This window comes from Botrytis sinoallii (genome assembly GCF_014898435.1).
Source record: "Botrytis sinoallii strain Bc 23 chromosome Unknown BSIN_005, whole genome shotgun sequence".
Taxonomy (NCBI): Eukaryota; Fungi; Ascomycota; class Leotiomycetes; order Helotiales; family Sclerotiniaceae; genus Botrytis; species Botrytis sinoallii.
In genome coordinates, this window is record NW_024066032.1 from 2,691,333 (window position 1) to 2,711,187 (window position 19,855).

A 19,855-nucleotide genomic window follows, 5' to 3' on the forward strand; every position below is an offset into this window, starting at 1 on the left:
CAATATCAAGATCAAGACCGTTACAAATCCATACATACATACATAAACCACAAACTTTAAATAGGATTCGAGATCCATCCATCCATCTCACTATTATATACATGTACATATACATACACACATACCCACCAACCCACCCATCAACCCAAGTATCATTCATATACAATCCTCATATACAATCCTCATCTCATTACACCATTCCAAATCTCATACATGGCACATTGGTATCATATACATAGCTATCATATACATATCATATACATAGTAAAACACCTCCGCATCCTCACTTACATCGACAGCTTCCATTAACAGCTTCCATTAACAGCTTCCATTAACAGCTTACATTAATAGTCAACTCGGCAGTCAGTCAGTCAGTCAAACCGTTTAGCCCACTAATTGCTACCGACTTACCTACCTACTTACACTCGCCCTACTTCCCTTCTTCTTCTTCTTTTTTTCTATCCTACCCTTATACATGATTCATTCATTCATCATGCGTTCATTCATCATTCATTCATCATCATTTACAATAAATCAAGTCCAGCCGCCACACACACACACACACACACACTAACAACAACCTGGAACCCCCCTAAATTCAAATCACCAAAAACACACATGAAAAAAGAATGAAAAAAAATCTCATAAAAAACAGTATCATATCATCTCATGCTCATATTCATGTTCATGGTATAGCATAAAGCACCACTCAAGAAACTTTATCCTTTCTTCTCTTATCTCCCAAGTTTTTTTCCTTGGCCTATCCCCCTTCCCCTATTTCTTTCTCCATTCTCCATTTTCCGTCTTTATCTCCCACTCCCCCTATCCTTTCACACGAACCACTATCCCTCTCCATATTTATCCCACCTCCCCTTTTACCATAAACAGAAAAGAAAAATAAAGACAAATAGTCTTTCCTTCCATCCATCCAACCATTTCTCTCCCGCCCACCCCATCTATATTTGTATAGCAACACCCCACCCAATAAATTTATTCGTCCCTCCCACAATAAAAGAGGACAAACTATAACCCCAACGCCAGAAATGCTATGTACATGTATCTCATTCGTCGATTATGCTTTGCAATGCAGTGCTGGAAAGCCGCTCATCGAAAGACGAAAAAATAAAGTAAAAAAACTGCGCAAAAAAAAAATTGTAAAATGAAAAAATAAAGGCCATAACATTAAAAATGATGGCCAGTCCCCCAAAAAGCTTCTCGATGCTCCATCAAATGCATTCATTTTCGGATAAGACTTCTCAAGTCGATGTTCATTCGTACAGTATGTGATACTGCATCCTCCTGGTTTCGAAAAGGAAATCTCATTTTCGTCATCTCCAATTGATCCTTCTGCTGGGATATATTCAGGTCCAAAAGTAATATTGAGGGGAATCTATGCAATCGCTAAAAGACAACTGATCGTTTCAAAGCCTCTGCCAAGGCCTGAATACCTGCTCTCGAAGTAATAATACAACTGGTGCCCAAGATCGATGAAGTGGCGAGAGGTATTTTAAAGGGGGTTCGTCGTTGAGCCAATTGGCAATTATCTAGATGCTACCTGTTAGATTTGCTAGCAGATCGTTCAGGTAAGTTGTACCGATGTCCATTTGGAGATATTGAATCGAAATCGTAGTTCTTAAGAGTTTGCTCATATTTTGAGCTCTTCATGAATTTTGGTACGGAATCCTATGATTGATTGTTAGAAGATGATCGATAATTGCACATACACAGTACTTACACTAGCCATCAACTTGAAGACCGATAATTGAGCCTCTTCAAATAACTTTGTGACTTCCTTCAAACTCTCAACCATAGCAGCATCTTGTCCAACAGCCTTGGTCATTCTAGTAGCCAATTGATTCCTGAGCATATGATCGATGTTGAGTTCGCAAGGTGAGCCTGGAGCTAAGAATGCATTGTAAATACCATAGGCTGAGGCCATAGTTTCCTTGACGGAATCGAGACTTCCTCCTGATTTACCCCTGGTTGGGTCTACATTTCTCACGGCTGCTTTGCATGACTTCAAGAATTCCTCGACATCTAGATAGAAAGACAAGTTCTCCTCACAATGGGTATCTCGAAGGTTTTCGCGGAAAAGTAAACGAAGTGCGGCATCATTAAGAATTTTGTCCAACTTTTGTGTATTCGAATCTCGGGATACACCAGCTCTTACAGCTGCTGAACTTCCTTCGCTCTCTGAAGTACGATCTCTCGAAGTCATATTGATCACATCCTTGCCTTTCTGTGATAATTGGTAGTAGGCATACTTTGTAGGCTGGAATCGGAAATCCTTCTTGTCATCTGAAGGAGGGAGTTGTTGCTGGTATTGCCTGTCGGGCTGAACACACCAGATTAGTTCCTGCTCCAAAAATAGCGACGCAACTTCTGTGGTTTCCCGTCTGTCCACCGTCGTGCAACAATCCATCAGCCAATCACAAGCGGCCTTTCCAGTAAATGTTTGATAAACAGTTCTGGGTGGCGATCCAACTTTTCGCTCTCCTGCCATTCTCACACCAGCAATTCCATCCTTGTACTCGCTCAAAGAATCCGAATCAGCTGATGTGGTGCTGGTCTTGATATTCGGTCCATTTTGACCAACAAACCTGCGGAAAATAACCTCAATTGTGCTTCGATCCGAGGAAAGTTTGTCCGTAGCAGAATCTCTTTCTAGAATAACCAATTGCATTGTGTTCCTTGGGGATGCGACAAGTTCTGCGACATGTCTTTGTTGGATTCCATTCTTCGAGCAAAATCTTTCCAAAACATGAATACCTTTTGGTGTCAACTGCCATATGGATCCCTTCATTGTGAAGTCCTTTGCTTGCTTTCCGTCCGCAGATTCGATAAATCGTGCATCGAGGAAACGTTGACATACTGATCGAGCCATTTCCCGCGCCATGGAAAATGTTGTTGTCGTGGTGGTGGTGACAATACGTGAGGGGTCTTTTGGATCTGGCATGCGATTCGATTGTGAGAATTTTAAAGAACCCAAGTTGTTGATAGCCTCTTCTGAAAGAAACGAATGTTCCACTCTAGTTAATCGTATGCGGTGCGTTGCCAGTGGTAAACTGACTACCAACGTTGCGAATAAATCTTTGAAATCCTTGTCCAAAAGTCAGCATCAATCTTGGCCTCTCGAAAAAAAATTAACACATCGTTTTCCAATACATACTCTCGTGAATGGCCTGTCATCGCTCGTCATGCGCAACAAGCGCGACGATGTTTGATGCATCTTGCTTGAATTTGTCGTCCTGTGATTTGAGTGGATCAACGGTGGGGTATCTGCAGCAGTATTCGAGTACGCCTGCGAGGGAGGGTTGGTACCAAGTAACGACTGACGACGACCCAGGAAATGGGAGGGAGGTGTATCCTCTGAAATTGTGTGGGAGGCAGTTGATGTTGAGTTTTCGCCGGGCGAGGAGGATAAATCAGTGTGATCTACGTTGCTTCCTAAAACTTCTGCCGACTTGGACCTGTTTTTAATACTATTCAAAGGAGTGTTTTGATCTGGATGTGAATCTAAAATATTGCCTGATGAAGGACGTGAACGTAACGCGGGTTCAGCCAAACTTGCAATTGCGTTGCTAGTTTTGTCTCTTGCCAATACAGCCAAGGTGAACAAGCCACTTCGGTTTTGTCTTAGTGAGCTAGTCGATTGACGATTTTGCTTATGAGAGGGAGTATTATTAGACGTGCGAGGTATCAGTTCCTTTGAACTCGATTCGCGAGGTATCAACGAAGATTTTGAATCAAAAGTTAGAGGTCGAACCGACAATTTTACTGAAGATAAGAAATTGGAGGAATCTCTCGTAAAAGATTGACTAGTTTCGCCTTCTCGAATGGATCTATCCGAAAGTGGTGGTGGTGAACTTGAGGCTGAGGTAGATGATGATGCGGCGGTGGTGGTTGTGGTGGAAGTGGAAGTGGATGTGGAAGTGGTGGGAGTGGGTGTGGGTGTAGATGTAGATGTAGATGTAGATGTGGTTGAGATATGTGTAGGATGGGATTTATGGGTAAGAGAGGATGGGACAATACGATCTTGAATGTTACTTGTGTCAATCAAATTCGAAACCGAAACCGAATTGGAGTTTGAGTTTGAATGATGTCCGGATTGGAAAGAGGAATTGGGAGTTTTAGAGATGGTGGAGGTGGAAGTGGAAGTGGAAGTGGAAGTGGTATTTCTCGTGGTAGTGGTGGTGGTCGTAGTGGTGTGGGGTGAAATAGAAGGCGAGAGAGCCATCTAAGGTTTTTTTTTCTCTCTCTAAATCCGCAACTAATATAAATAATTTATTAATCAAAAAAGTAAAAAGTAAAAAGTAAAAATAAAATAAAATAAAATAAAGTGTCCCATTCAGAAAATCTATAACAGCAAGTCTGTAATGTTTTCCAAGGACGGAGGGAGGGAGCAAGGAAGGCATGAGAAGAGAGAATTAATGGAGTACTTGCTAGGATAAGGGAGGAACCTTGACACATCTGTCTTGAATTTGCGATTATCCACGCTTGTACTGTTTGTTTATTTTATTTATTTTGGCCTGGCCTGGTCTCGTTTCTCTCCTCTCTTTCTCTCTGTCACTCTCTGTCACACACACACTCTCTCTCTTTACTTTTTCTTACTCCGCTCAAGGGATTGAAGTGGAGGAATCGGTAGAGGAAGAAAGGTTTAGGTTGTGTTTTGTTTGTGTGGGTTTTTGCTAGGTGTTAGGTGTTAGGTGCTAGTGCTAGGTGCTAGGTGCTAGGTAGGTGATGGGTGATGATGCTGGGCACTCGATGTGGGCGATGGGTGCCAGGTACTAGATGCTGGGTGCTGGGTGCCGATAGATCAAGAGTTTAGGTACGGATTCAGACAAACAGGCAGACAGACAGACAGGTACCAGCTGCGGAATCAGGTGACGGTCCCAAAATGATTAGAGCTAGCGAATGGTGAGGGTCTAAAAAAAGAGCCGGAGAGCTAGAGGGATAGCAAGAGCTAGAGATTAGGACCAGCAGGGAAATCCAAGAGGATACGTCGAGGCAGGTATTCGGTGAACAATTGCATCAATGTGAACCAAGCAGGTAAGAGAATCTCAGGACTAGGTTGAATAGAGATTAGAGGGAAGGGGTTAAGATTGGATTTGAAGATTTAATTACTTGAATAAGAAAGCAAGCAAGATATCTGAGGGTTTAAAAAAAGGTTAAAAGAGGGACAGGCGATTCGAGCATTTCGGAAGAGGGATGGATGGATAGGTAGTGTGTAGATAGGTACTATATGGAAAGAGAGGGTCGGTCCGCAGATAAAGGGAATTTTGCATATAAGATGATTTTGTACGTGCGTGCATGTAATGTATGCGTGCGTGCGTGCCATGAAGGAAGGACTCAAGAAGACAAGTCAAGACTCCAGAGTGACAGAATCCAGCTAGGCACATGGGAACGGCTAGCTGGCTAACTCTGAAGAGCACTGATGAGTGAGTATCACTTCTTAATTGATTTGCTAAGCATTACGACTGTGATGAGTAAAATGAATCGATCAGTTCTGGATTGTTGGAACCCTAGCTGGCACATCTCATCCATCCTAGGGACTTGCTCGACCTCTCACGCTCTCACGCTCTCACACCCTGGAGGGATTGGACAGAATGGTCACATCCACCAGCATTATTTATGCAGCAAATGCAGCCATGGCAGTAACGAAATCAAAAGGAAAAGGAAAAGCGGGAAACCTCGTTCTAAGCACGAGGGTTACTGGGACCCACAAGTAGCGTGCGTCCGGCGTGTTTTTCTCGGTAGTGTAAAGGAAGCAGGGGGGTTGATTGATTTGTTCTATGCCTAAACATGTTGTGTACACACCTTTTTTTTAATGAAACATGATTAATTGGTTGAGTGAGTGAGTGGGTGAGTGAGCGAGGAAAAGCATGGAAGCCAAATGGGACGGGGAACTAATCTACATCGAGTATGAAATCATATGAGTGGAGCGAACTTTTGACATCAAGAGTGGAACTGTTCCTTCAACTTTTCGATGGGGGTCGACTTTCTGCTTCTTTTTGCATCTGTACTACGAATCTGTACGTGTAATCAATCATCTATCATCAATAGATTGAAGAGGGAGGGGCTTGAGTATTGCATGCAGAGCACATTGTATCTAGATCTAGTAAGAACAGGGAATCCATAGTCATACTCATAATCATACTCACACTCAAAATAAGGATAGTCTCATCTACCATCCTACAGACACTTTGTAGATATAAATTCCGACTCTCGTTCTCACTCTCACCCTCATCTCACGCTCACGCATCTAAATCCGAATCGCACTATTACCAACACCCGATATCACCTATCCCCGAGCCGATCTTACCATTACAGAAAGGTAACATAATGGCTTGGGTCTTTTCCTTCACCTGTACTCTACTGTACGCAGTAAGACGATTATGCCTTGTATGTCGTAGTGATACTAGTAATACTAGCAGCGATATGTACTCTAATAAGAAAAAAAAATCAACATTCACACACACACAAATATACCATTTCATCAGACATCCGTGAAACGAACCAATGAATCGCATGGCGGCAAAAATATGCTTTCATAAAGGTTGTCACAACTCGTGGGCCGTAAGTACACTAATCGTCTTTTAAGTTAATGCCAGGTGAATCTCTCTTATTTTCTCGTTTTTTACTCGTGGCAGACAGGGATCTAGATTGTCATTCATTCATAGGTTGGATGGCGGAACCCTGGATGGATTGCATGTGGCCAATCATTCTGCTGCGTTGAAGTAGTCGCTGTGGGCTCTTAGATAATGCCATTATTACTACCGGTCATGATAAGTAGACCCGTCTATTCCTAAATGATCCATCATCTCGAACATAATAAAAGCCAGAGTAAATGTACTTCTAGAACCATGAGTTATGATATGCTCAACACTGATACTGCTTACTGGTTGGTACCTTACACCTGACGAGATACTCCATTTTTGCAAGGGAATAGGTATGGGACAAGCCTGAAGCAATCCATAAATCTGAGACTTCCATAATTCTTCGGGTTTCAATTTTTCAATTGCCCATCCATACCAGTCAGCAGCTCTCCAGTCAGCAGCTCTCCACCCATCAAACAAAATGCCCTCCCCCCGAAGCCAGGACACATGGTTAAGAACGGTACGACCCTGAGATAAGAAGATCTTCCAGCTCTGTTGATCTATCCAATTTTAATCTTCTTCTTTCTGCTTCTTGGGTTCTTCTTGACTTTCTCTCTCGAGTAAGCGACATGTCTCTCTCCCTCCACCACTGGCTTCTTCCGTTCAATCCAGGGAATACGAAATAAACTCTCCATGCTAAGTTTCGGTGTGAGAACCCTTCCAGCAGTTGACAAGCTTGAGCCTTGCGTGATGATGAAATATGTCTCTCTTGGACGATCCGGGTTCAGCCTGCGTGCGAAACGAGGATTCGCAACATGCCAAACATATGCGAAAATCGCACCAGCAAATCACTCGACCTTCCGGCAGTTGTTCTGAAACCACGCAAACAATGCTACTTTACAGGAACCACCATCGGTAATAACCTTCAAGACGCGCATCTTCTATCTTACCTATTTTCACTTGTCAGAATGGTGTTGTGCATCTATACTTGGTCCTGTGTGTACCTTTAATTTACAAGCCCAATCTCATGGGCTTGGCACCATCCATTGACGGCTAGATAGCATGATCGAGTCCACCCCTGTAAAATGACCACCGTGTAACTGGAGCAGTAGCAGAGAAAACGTTATCAGTAAGCCTATGTTGCACTTCGGTGAACTTGGTCTGTGTGTGTAAGATTGTGCTCACAGTACCAAGCACGATGATGCGAATATCCGCAAGCCACGCTTCTCCAGCGTACATGGAATCCCACAACGTGCCTTGCCGTACACACGTTGGTTGGATCGAAAAAGAAGGTCATGTAAATTTTCTTCTTCCATTCGAGGCGCTTTGCAGGTCGCGGTCGCGTGCACGAAACTTACTCAGACCGCCACCAAATCTCCCTTCCTCATCCCGAGATGGGGATGCGTAAAGACAATAATAATGTATGGTATGTACCTACATGTACCTATCCCAAATGAAATGTGATACGCTTGCGCTAGTAGGACGGGAGTAATGCAAGCTCTGTCAACGGTCTGCATGGCTGAACATGTCAGCAAGGCGCGCGGGTTCATACGGTGGTAGATGCGCCTTCGCACTCAAACCGCAAATCACCATCATCATAGTATCATTATTGTCTACAGTATAGTGTTCTACCTAGGTCGGCCCATTTACAAACAAAGATGTGAAATGAATGCTTGTCACGAGACGGCCTTCGCTCTTCGTTATATTAATAATAAGAAAAAGGGTTTGTTGAAACTGTTGAATGCTCTGTACTCCACACAGACAGGCCCCTCAATTTCCATCATGGTTCTAGAAACCCCGGGTAGGGCAGTGGAAATTATGGAATCAATACGGCGTGAATGTGTTTGGCGCTTCATTTCCATTTGTCACCGCCCGATGAACCGGGAAGGATTTTGGAGCCATGTGGAAATATTCTAATGTCTGATTATCCCTGTCCTTCAACGACCAGCGTTTCGAGAGGCGGTTGAAGTATAAGAAATATTTGGGCTATTGAGAAAGCGGCAAAGTGCGACGATCATCTAGTCATCGACTTTTTGCTCGCAATTAAGAAAGATGCGTGCGTGGGCGGTAAGGTTAGATATAGATATTAATATGGATATCAACTTGTCAAGTGATTTTATCGTGTTTTAGTATCAATAGTTGGGAATTTTGAACAGATGATATGCATCACATCACCGCCAAATTGAAGACAAATTCACAGTCTAGAAGGTAGGCCGAAATTAGCTTGGCAACATGTGCTTGTGGAGTTAAGCCAGGGAGGGAAAAAAAGAAAATGGGATGGAGACGTATTGTTTTCGTACTCCTGGTTGCATTGGGTTGTCATGTTGCTTGTCAGTGAATCCTTCCTGGCCTTTGGAAATCCCATGGGAAGAGGAAGGGCTTTGGGTATGCAAGACTAAAGGTACCCCAGTCTGTCAACGGCATTGAGAGATCCCCTGGTTCCTACCACTGTACGAAATAATCTCTCCTTTTATCCTTCTCCGATCTCGTACTATGGAGGAGGCACTCCGTCGCGCGGGCTAACATCCAATACGCATAAAGGAATGTTTGCACAGACTCCGTTTACCATCACAGCCCGCCCGCCCGTCCCTACTCTTCCTGCCTTCTCGCATATCCTGTAGCAGCATTTTGATGCGCATAATTTATCTTATTGCTGTGTTCATGGATTCGTGGGTTCGTTTCAAACTAGTAAGGGGAACGGAAAGAGGAGAATATCCACCCTCTTTGTAGGGTCCAGTTGAGTCGATTCATGAAATAGTGACACAAGAAGAAGAAAGAATTTGGGTCCGAGGATTGTAGCGATTAGGAATTGGAAACAATTATTGGCTGATATGGATCTGTGAAATATCGAGAGGAAAACGCCTTGAACGGGCATCAATAGTGGACTCCCACGTTTCTTGCCACGTTTTTTTCCAGGATATCCCGATGTGTAGTGTGTTTGTGATATCATATAGCCCGTGGAGCCAATCATTCGTGTGGTGCCGCCTGAAGGGGTTGTCGAAGAACCTTATCCACTGATGGTTGGATACTTCCTGAAAAGTAATCCACCAAAGTATAAATATCCTTGATCAAGTGCACAAATCGATTATATCGGCGGATGTGGCGAGTGCATGGAGAAAATACAGTCACATTCCTATTTGTAAGAAAGGGAATATTGTTGAGAGGAACCATAGGTAATTTAAGAGCACGCTAGTTAGTCAGTCTGTTTTGTCTGTATCTCGATTCTTGAGTAAAGGGTCTCTCTGATGGGGAATGAACGAGTAAATGAATGAATGATGATCAGTTGTTGTTGACAGTTTTTGATAGTTAAAAATGCCATGATCAATCGGAGCTTTGAAAATTTGAAATCGTCATGTACTGGATGAAAAGTAGTTCATTCCTTCGTCCTGTATGAAATCAATCGTCCTGGCCGAATCTGATCAAATCTCCAAACCACGAGGAAATGTCTCACTCAGCCTTGTGCTTTCTTTTTATGGTAAAAGAAAGACACAGGCACATATTCATCGGATTTTAAACCGACCTCTCATTTCGATATTGCTTTTTATTGTGATACAAATATATTAAACTCTAATCAGCTAATGTATTATGTATTAGACGAAACATACGGAGTGGATGAGTTTGAATGTTATAACACTCTTCCAATCATGTCTCACTCAACTTTTCCATCATCATCTATCAGAGCAGCTCGTGTCTTCAACTTCCATACATAGCACATTCGGTATCAATTTCTTGAAATTCGCATACAGAATGGATGTAGCGAACCATTCACGCACAGCTTACCATACTTGTCAATACATACATACATACATACATACATATCTATCTACCCACGGATATTTGCACAATCGGCCCCAAGTATCTAATATCAATTTCTGCACCCTGTGCACAACCAACTTACTTGCACAACAGTATGTATGGCATGTTATGCATAAAGAAACGTGCATCTCTGTACTTGATTCTGTACTCTCTGCATATTACGCACGCAGTCAGACATGCAATTGGTTCACGTAACATGAAAGGGAAAGTTGAGTGATTTAGCCGTTTGTCTGTCGTGTTACCGAGGGGTGAAACCTTTCGAAGCCGAAGATACCGAGGATCTTTTTTGATGAGCCGGTGATGAATCTGGGTGGGTGAAGTTATCGTTTTGGGGGTTGAGAGGTTGCAGGCTCTACGTAGGAGAAAAAACAGACTGGAATTGACCAATGTGTAAACACCTTTCTCTACACATTGTTTTGATGAGAATACATATACCATTACGCAATGATCAATTCCGGCCTGTTTTTTCTCCTACGTAGAGGCAGGTTCCCTTGGCGAGCTCGGGTTCTTTACTCTGTGTGCACTCTCGTACGCTATACAAGTGTCCAAAGGGGGTGAGGGGGGGTATCGTTGGTGAGGGATTTGTGAAAGCAACTGGGAAAGTTACATAAGATGACTGACTACTCTCCACAGTGTCACTTCAATCTATGTGGTATGATCCTATTGTCCATTCAAATCTTGATGATTGATATGTGATAGTAAATCAGGAACGTATGTATGGTATGATGAGTTTGTTCCCACTGGAGCAAATCTCTGCGCGTCGATTACTCGCATTGTAACCTTCAACCGAATTCTCACCTCGTACTACGCTTCTATCCGGTCACCTTTCGGTGCACTACCTCAATGAAGTTTCAACAAAAGTGTAGGATGTCGGTACCCAACGATTGGAAATTGGTACTCTGTCTAGAACCAGGTGTACGCTTTTGGTCGACAGGTACCCCAGTCCTTTTCCCCAGCATTACCTTCCATTTTCCTTCAAAGTTTTACCCCAAAATGGACAAGAATCCCAGGATCCAGATTCTTCCATTCCGGCTTCTAGAAAACAGCAAACAATGTGTACGAAAATGGGAATTTCTCCCGACCAATTATCAAACTATATTGGTCAAGGATTTTAACCACCATATCTATGGAGATTAGAGATTACGCCGCATGAACAGATCGCCAAGTTATGACACCCCTTTTTCCTTTTTTTTGCGCTGGCAGCGTATTCATTATACATATATCGGTAGGAAGATGCTTGCGAATGTCCAAAAGGGTGGGTGGTAAGGGGTGGTGGGTGTCTTTGATAGATGATAGATCAGTGATCAACCATCAACCATCAAGCATCCAAAATTCATCATATACGATACATCATACATGCGATAGTAACCGATGGAGTGGGCTGTGGACTGTGGATTGTGGAACTTTTGATAGAACGCCAGAATCTGTAGCCTTGTCAATCCAATCTCCTCTGAAGTTTTATATTACCTGATAATCGGTATACACGAGACATACGGAGTAGATTGCATCACAATCACTACATTTTTCCCAGAAGTCGACAACACCACCCTGTCCTCAATAATTTCCGATGCGGGTACGAAATGTCTGGTTTCATTTTTTTCTGTCTCTTCTCACCTGGTCTTCTGTACAGTTACTAGTATTTCTCCTTTGGAAGGATTCCAATTTTAAATAACAAGATAGGTTTCACAGGGGTAAGATTTTCTAGAAAGCTTCTAGAAAGCTTCTCGAAGGTTTCTAGAAGCGTGGAACTTTTCTTTGGAATCCTTGCTTACCAGGTAGCTATTTTCTTGTTTTTGTGGTCATCAACCCCCCATCAAATTTTAGAAATCATCGGAGAATAATCATAATCCTCCTCCCTAGTAAGTATCTCATAACTCATTAATCCTAAACTTCTTTGGACAGGCATTCAATATTCTACGTGTCTTCCATGATCTATCTCTGCCTAGGATGCGGTTTCATCTGAGTAAAAATTTGGTTCAAAAGGAAAATGTTGTCAGGCTGGCTGAAGCTTCGTCCCCCAAAATGCACCCAAAATGCACCAAAATGCACCAAAAATACTTTTCGGTTTCGTCACCGTTCAAAATCCTAGCAAGGCGACAATGCCATCGGCAGATGTTTGGGATTTCTCGTTCTAGGTGTCAGTCTATACCGACGGTAATACCCGAACATCAGGCGATGCAATGTGTACAGACCACGACTTAGTCTCAACTCAAATATGGATGTGTTGAGTCCTCACACGGTCATCTCACACAAGCGATGTTGAGGTAGGGACACTTGTTCGTGTCTGGACTCCTCATGCAGTAGTACAGTTCGCAGAAAAAGGAAACTCGTCTCATTTCCCCTTTCTAAATCGAGTCAAACTCGGGGCTCCTGGGTGAGGAGAGGAAGATACTTTGATTTATCCATCCATTCTGGATGTCCCATCCTACTTCCTCCCTTTACCATATCGTTGCATTAACAAGATGCGATATCCATAGGACTACGAACATTCATATGCATCCAAATCCCTCCAAAATCAACAACCCTACACCACCCTCACTCTACTTCCTAAAACATGATCCCGTATCGTGGTATTCGCATGGCAAATTGTAGGTACCATGCATCCATCTTTTTCGCCACCCTTTCCATATCGTGGATACGCTTGTATCGTATCTATCTACATTGCATTTCGTTGTACGCGCCTCCCTCGTGCTTTTTATCCGAGTATCAGGCAGAATACATGTGATATCCATGTGTAGCACACATTACACACAAGAAATACATGCGGAAGGTATTCGGCATATCAGATATATCATTATTACCTAGTAGGTTGGTGAAGCTCGGAGATAGAGAACTCGGGATACCAGATCGAATCGCTCGAATCGGATCATGGATTACAAGTAGTGGTATTTGATTCTTGGTAGCGATTTCATTCATCATTCTGATTCCTTGGTGGGAATAATATAGATGGTATGTTGGATTCGAAGCTTTGTAAATTTTGTCTTTTTTTTTCATTTTGCATTTCTGAATATTGGTTGTGCGGTATGATTTGATTTGATTTGATTTGATTTGTTGTCGATTGTTGAAATGAGTATACATCTTCGATATTTTATTTTTTCTCGTTCTGTCTGCTGGAGGTGGTGAGGTATTGAAATGTATCTATATATGTATGTATGTATGTATGTATGTATGTATGTATGTATGTATGTATGTATGTATGTATGTATGTATGTATGTATGTAGATAAGTATGTAAGTATTTGAATAGATAAATAAGTAAATACCTATTGAGTAACCCATCCATCATCCATCATCCATCTACTTACTTACTTACTAACTAACTTACTTACTAACTTACTTACCTAGGTACCCCTCACTCTCATATCATATCATATCCCATCCCATCTCATCCTCTCCCATTACAATCCATCCCATCCCAATTCATTCCATTACAATCCACTCAGCAACCCACCCCCCAACTTCCCATCTCATCTCATCTCATCTCCGAGCCGGAAGCCCGAGACGGAGAATTATCACATTTAAGCTTATTATTTTGAAGGCGTGCGCTTGCTTATCTACCTAGGTACCTACTGATGTATTTACTTATGATTGATTATTGGAAATTTGTTTGGAGGGGTGGTCTGTTCTTTGATTTTGGATTTTGGATCTCTGATCTCTGATTTTTGATTTTTGCATTTCGATATTGCATTTCGATATTGGGATTTGGAGATAGGGTTTGGAGATTTGGAGATTTAAGGATTGAAGATTTGGGGGTTGGAGGCTACTAGGAAGTGGGAAGTGTAGATTGTACACGGATGGGTGGCCGGATTTCATAATCAAATCAATTCATAAGCAGCGGTTTCGGGAGTTGTAGTGTAGTGAGTGTAGTGTGGTGTGGTGCGGTGTAGGTAAGATGGGGTAAGATGGGGTAAGATTGTGGGATCTGGTTATGTGAGTCTGGGATGGATGGATGTGAGATGAATACTAGGTAAATAGATGGATGAGATGGATGAGATTTGATTCCTAAACAAACGCGCATCTTCGGTGTGGCTTGCCGAGATATGTATATGCATATGCGCATATGCGCATGTGTGTATTGTGTATTTGATAGTCAGATTGAGGTTTTCTTGCAGGAGCGTTCTATTCTTTTGCTTTTTTTTCCTTTTTGGGAGTCCGCTGAGTGGCGGGTGGGAGGTGGAGGTGGGATTGGAAGGGCGGATTGATGAGGAGGTGAGTGGGTGAAGGGGAGGGAGATGCTGATGTGATGTTGTGTGATGTTCTATATTATGAGAACATGATCCTCGAGGATTAATGATACCACAAGGGGAGGAGATTAGAATCTAGATGATGATGATGAGCTTATGTGTACCTAGGTATTCTGTGCATATGCATATGCACGACATGCCGAATGGACTAATACGTAATCTTACCTAGTAGTTAAAGGTTCGCGGAGATAGTACGGAGGAGGTAGGAGGTAGGAGGTAGGAGGTAGGACATAGGACATAGGACATAGGACATAGGACATAGGACATAGGACATAGGACATAGGACATAGGACATAGGACATAGGACATAGGACATAGGATATGAGCACTCGGTGAATACATTATCACTCGTGACAAAAGTCCACTAATACAAAGGAGAAAATATCAAGATGATTCATGAAAATCCCAAGTCATCACGACTTCGTTTCGTGATGAGGGACGTGATTGGATGAGAAGAGATTTGTAATAGGTATGGATGAGAGTTTTTTGTTTTATTTCATTTTCTTTTTGATCTCTTGGTTGATCTGTTGGGATGGGGTTTTCGTTCATACATGTAGTGTTTTTCTTACGTGTGTGTATTTGAATTTGAGGTTTTTGCGCTTGTGTGATGGATTTGAGTTGAGTTTGGTGTTGGAGCTTCCTTGATGAGGGGTTGAGATGGTTTTTGGAGGGTGTTTGATAGTGGATTTCTGTCTCATATATATGGATTGAGATGAACTGTTAAATATAGATTCCTCGAGTGTTTGCTGTCGATATGTGGTTTAGATAGATTGGATGATACTTACCTCAAGTTTCACATGATTCTGTTTTTGCAGCAAGATTCAAATTAATGCTGTAGGGTGATGATGGATGGTTGTCTATCCATCTCTATTATAATATATGGAAGAAAGTCATGGGCTGTTGTTTAAGGGTCTCATGATGGTGAGTAGACGGAGTTAGACCGGATGAAGGAAGGAGTTGAGTTGTTATTGGAATTTGAAATAGAACGCGGTGTGTAATAAATTTGATATTCTATCAGACGGTTACCAAAGAGGGTTTGAAAGCTTGACAGCTTGAGTGTTGAGGGTTGAAATTGGTCTCGTTACCCTACTTGATCTACCGCTGTCGATATCAAGTATCCGGGGATAGCTGAAGCGCGAATATGTGGGCGTACATCATAGGTTGTAAGATCTCTTAGATCTAGGCCTGAGATTCAAAGTAACGAGGGAACAATAATCTATCATTGTGGTGTGGGAATGTACAACACATAGAAGTCTATTCTGGGAAACTCATAACGATGACGTCGGCATGTATCTTTTGCTGATGTTGACCACAATCTATCCGTGTCTTCGTAAGCTTGTGCGTATCTAAATGACAAGTCAAGGAGTCAACTTAGTGGTCGTTCAAGCGCTCAGCTGCAAAAAGATATTCATACAAAAAGAGTCTAATGTACATTTTTGAAAATATCAGAAGTGAACTCAATATCGTCTCTTTCATATGACTCGTCACCTCATTTCAATATGCTACGTACGATCATTGCTTCGGTCCCGAGGAAACGAGCCAGCCAACTGCAAAATATTACTTTAAGAAAGTGGCGTACATACTTGTCGTCGCGAGATCGACGAACATGAAACCACATACCAAGAGATCAAGGTAGACTGGAATGCGTATCTCGTATGCTACACATTCCTGTCCTCAAACGCCGCGATCCAAGACGAATCTAAGACTGTGCTTTTACATTCCAAGGCTATAAATATCTGTAAACAAGCTTCAAGGCGTATAATGAAGAGAATCATGATAGGATATTGGATACTCGGGGATATTCTTCTATGGTTTACTACATGCGAAGAGCCGAGAAGCTGTGAGTTGACCTGTCAACACATAAGAAGAGAGGATTTCCCAAGACTTCCTTAGCTATTTTCCTGTTGTTCGTTCAACCAGCTCTCCTTTCGATATTGATTTAAGGCAGTCTATTCTACCCGGTTGTTCTAAGCTTCCAGTCCTTCGATCTCTTCTGGTCATCAAACTCCCAGACTTCAAGTCAAAAAAGTTGATTTTTTTAACACACCTCTTTACACCAAAACCAAAATGCATCAACCAACCCTCGTCACGCTCGTTGTACTTCTTCTCCCCTTTTCCACACTCATCACTGGTCTCGATACCGACTCTCAGAACGGCAGTGGTAGTGAAACCTCCAGTGGAACGTCCAACGGAAATCTCAATCCCAACGGCAACGGCAACGCCAACCAAAACCAAAACCAGAATTACAACACCAACGAAAACGAGAATTACAATTCCAACACCAATATCAACAACAATTACAACATCAACTATAACGATAATGATAATTACAATATTGATGTGAATGACGATGACGATGATGAGAAAAAAGATGGGATAGTTTACACGACGGAAATTGTCACGGCGCTGACGACTTATTGTCCTGAGGCGACGAAGTTTGAGCAGAATGGGATTATGTATACGATTACTGAGGCCTCGACACTTACTATTACAGATTGGTTTGTTCATCTTTTCTTTCTCTTCTTTCCTTTTATTTCATTTCTTTCCTTTCCATCTTTCTCTCCCCTTTTCGCGTAGCGAGCGAATGAGCCAGACCCATAAAACACAAATCACGAATCACAACCAAAACCAAAACTAACGATTCTACCCTCCCACACAGTCCCTGCACACAAACGCGTGCTCTTCCCGGAATAGCCCTCACACCGGCCATTCTCCCCCAATCACCCCTCGCAACCATCTCCCCTACTTCCGCCTCCCTCGCCGCTCTCACAACCCCCTCTCCTCCCCCCGCTGCAGGTATTCTCCCCCTCTATCCCCTCTCTTCCCTCCCCGCATCCATTCCCCCTCAATCTCTCCCCCCAGTCGGCACTGCCGATATCCTCGCTGCTTCTGTTCTCCCCTCTGTTATTCCCGCCGCGACTAATCCAGCTACAATTGATGAATCATCGACATCTTTGAATAACGCAGTGGAATCGGCGTTTGGAGCGACCCCGAGTGAAATTGGGGATGAGACGGGGGATGGGAGTGGACCGGTGCAGTTTTTGGGGGCGGCGGGGAGGAGCGCGAGGGAGGTGGGGATTGGTGGGTTGATTGGGGGATTGGGGGTGGTGGGATTGTTGGTTTTGTAGGGTTGGTGGGGGCTTCTTCTCGGAGGAGTTAAGGGACTTTTTGGAGAGAGCAAGGGAATTGGGAAGGGGTTGGTTAACATAGGATGGGATGGGATGCGATGAGATTTTTTCGGGTTGATTTTTTTTTTGTATGCTGGGATGGTAATGTAGTTAGGTTCTTCCGAGATTTTCACACACTGCTTGAGGATATGGAATTGGGGTCTAGGAAAAATCATGGTGGTGAAACGAGGAATTTACAGTGTCAGTTTGTATTCGATCTTAGCTTGGGCATTTAGATAGAAATTGAAGAGATGAAAATTGACCTGCAAAGGGTCCATATCTCGCTGTTTGACTTCTTCAGTGAACGAGTTCGTTCCTGTGAGTAAGAGAGAGAATCATGATCATTATTATCTACGATGACTGAATCTAAATAGGGGGATTGAAATTCTCGCTCGGTCTTACAGGAAAGCCGTGGACGAGATGGTGTGTGATGAGTTGTGAGGTAAAGCTTAGAAGAGAGTGGAGAGGATTTGGATCTTTGTATGTAGAGCTGGAGGTAATGTTTTGTTTTTGTAAGGGTAGTATAGGAAGTAAATAAGATGATGAGCTTATGCAGATTGAAGAATGGCATGGTAAGGATGAATTCATATACCGTGCATCTTGATTTGCGGATTGAATAAATTGCATTAATCTGGAAATGAGATGACAATGAGCCAAACTCATGGAAAAAAAAAACGAATATTGTAATCTGTGGTCTGAGATGGCCTCGATGAGAGTATTTACAGTTCAAATCGTTTGGTTCAAGCATTTTTTGTGGTCGTCTAGTCTTCACGAGAACACAATGTTTAAATTGTCCTGATTTTCGTTCCATGAAGGTGAGATAGTATACAAACAAAGAACGTACAAAAATAGCATGATAAAAGTATCAAACCATCATATAAGATCAAAATAACAAAAAATGTGTTCAAGATTCCAACTCCAAATGTGCCCATATAAAATACATACATCAACACCTTCGTGTTTGATGGTGTTGCTCCAGCGTTCTTCCACAAAGACTCAATCTCGTCTCATCTTCAAACAATTGGTATAATATAAAACATTGCTTCTGGATTCGAAATTCGCATATCGGCCGTGAAATTCGTAGATTCGTATCGAAAGCAATCATCCACATCTCACGACCACTATTTCTCCTCTTCCATCTCCGCCTCCACTTTCTTCATCTCTCCCTCTTCCTTCTTCACATCTCCCTCCGCCGCTTTCTCATCTGCTTCCCCCGCTTCCCCTTCCTCTCCCCCAATCTTCGGTAACTTAAACCAAGGTCCATGAGCCGCCCCCGCCCCAACACCCGCCAACAATCCCAACCCCGTAGTCGGCACACTCACCACACCTCCCACCACCGATCCCACCACCGTCCCCAACCCCATTCCCACACCCGCCCCTATCCCCGCACCTCCAGCCCCTCCCTGCCACACTCCACTCTGCAACCTCTGAGCAATCTTCAACTCCGAATTCGCTCTCTTCTCCAATTTCTGGGCTTCTTCTAGAAGTTTTGCCTTTGCTTCTTGGGCATCTTCGGAATCAGGAAGCGAGGATGCTTCTTCGCGATTTGCAGATGCTTTTTCGGTGGCTTTTTGAGCTGCCTTGATCTTTTCGTTGATTTGGGAAAGGACTTTTTCTTGAGTGCTGGGATTCCCATCAGCATCTTTAGGAGGAGATTGTACTTTGTCCGTCATGCTGGATTTGAGTGCTTGAAACATATCTTTTTTTCCAAGTGTACGTTAGTTTTGTTGGACTATATAGTAAGTTCTAAAAAGCGGACCGGCCCTTAGATAGTATTGTTTTAGTGTTATTTGAAAGTAAAATAAGTGACGAAAGTCAACTTGATGATTGAGTTTAAGCAGGATATAAATGTGTGGGGTAGTCAGTATGTGCTATGACGTCGTTTGATGGACAGTGGTGGGGCTGGAAGTGTAGCCCTACAATTAATAGGCTTTAGAGCCTACCTGATAGGCCTTTAGCTAAGCTCATGAAAATATGTGAAATTATACCGTCGACTCACCGGGAATGAATGGGCCAGAAGTACCTGGGGGTAT

General features: G+C 42.8%; 3 protein-coding genes across 3 annotated transcripts; 1 reads left to right on the top strand and 2 right to left on the bottom strand.

Moving 5' to 3' along the window:
• Positions 1 to 928: 928 nt before the first annotated feature.
• EAF02_003855 (uncharacterized protein) lies at positions 929 to 5,291 on the bottom strand. The gene is made up of 5 exons (XM_038899903.1): positions 4,444 to 5,291; positions 3,170 to 4,270; positions 1,736 to 3,100; positions 1,595 to 1,683; positions 929 to 1,544 (listed from the first exon to the last, which is right to left on the bottom strand). The coding sequence occupies exons 2-5, from the start codon at positions 4,235 to 4,237 to the stop codon at positions 1,541 to 1,543; spliced, it is 2,526 nt and encodes an 841-aa protein (XP_038760830.1). The 5' UTR covers positions 4,238 to 4,270; positions 4,444 to 5,291; the 3' UTR covers positions 929 to 1,540.
• An 11,431-nt stretch (positions 5,292 to 16,722) lies between these two features.
• Positions 16,723 to 17,783, top strand: EAF02_003856 (uncharacterized protein; the record flags this gene model as incomplete). The annotated part of the gene is made up of 2 exons (XM_038899904.1): positions 16,723 to 17,153; positions 17,315 to 17,783. The coding sequence occupies 2 exons, from the start codon at positions 16,723 to 16,725 to the stop codon at positions 17,781 to 17,783; spliced, it is 900 nt and encodes a 299-aa protein (XP_038760831.1).
• Positions 17,784 to 18,943: 1,160 nt separating this feature from the next.
• EAF02_003857 (uncharacterized protein) lies at positions 18,944 to 19,495 on the bottom strand (the record flags this gene model as incomplete). The annotated part of the gene is made up of 1 exon (XM_038899905.1): positions 18,944 to 19,495. The coding sequence occupies one exon, from the start codon at positions 19,493 to 19,495 to the stop codon at positions 18,944 to 18,946; it is 552 nt and encodes a 183-aa protein (XP_038760832.1).
• Positions 19,496 to 19,855: the final 360 nt, after the last annotated feature.

What these genes read in the sequence shown, in the direction of transcription:
- EAF02_003855 (XM_038899903.1), bottom strand. Translation starts at nt 4,237, where the DNA reads ATGGCTCTCTCGCCTTCTATTTCACCCCACACCACTACGACCACCACC. An exon ending in ATGACAGGCCATTCACGAGA is followed by an intron (nt 3,101 to 3,169) that starts GTATGTATTGGA and finishes CTTTTGGACAAG; the next exon opens with GATTTCAAAGATTTATTCGC. An exon ending in TCTTCAAGTTGATGGCTAGT is followed by an intron (nt 1,684 to 1,735) that starts GTAAGTACTGTG and finishes AATCAATCATAG; the next exon opens with GATTCCGTACCAAAATTCAT.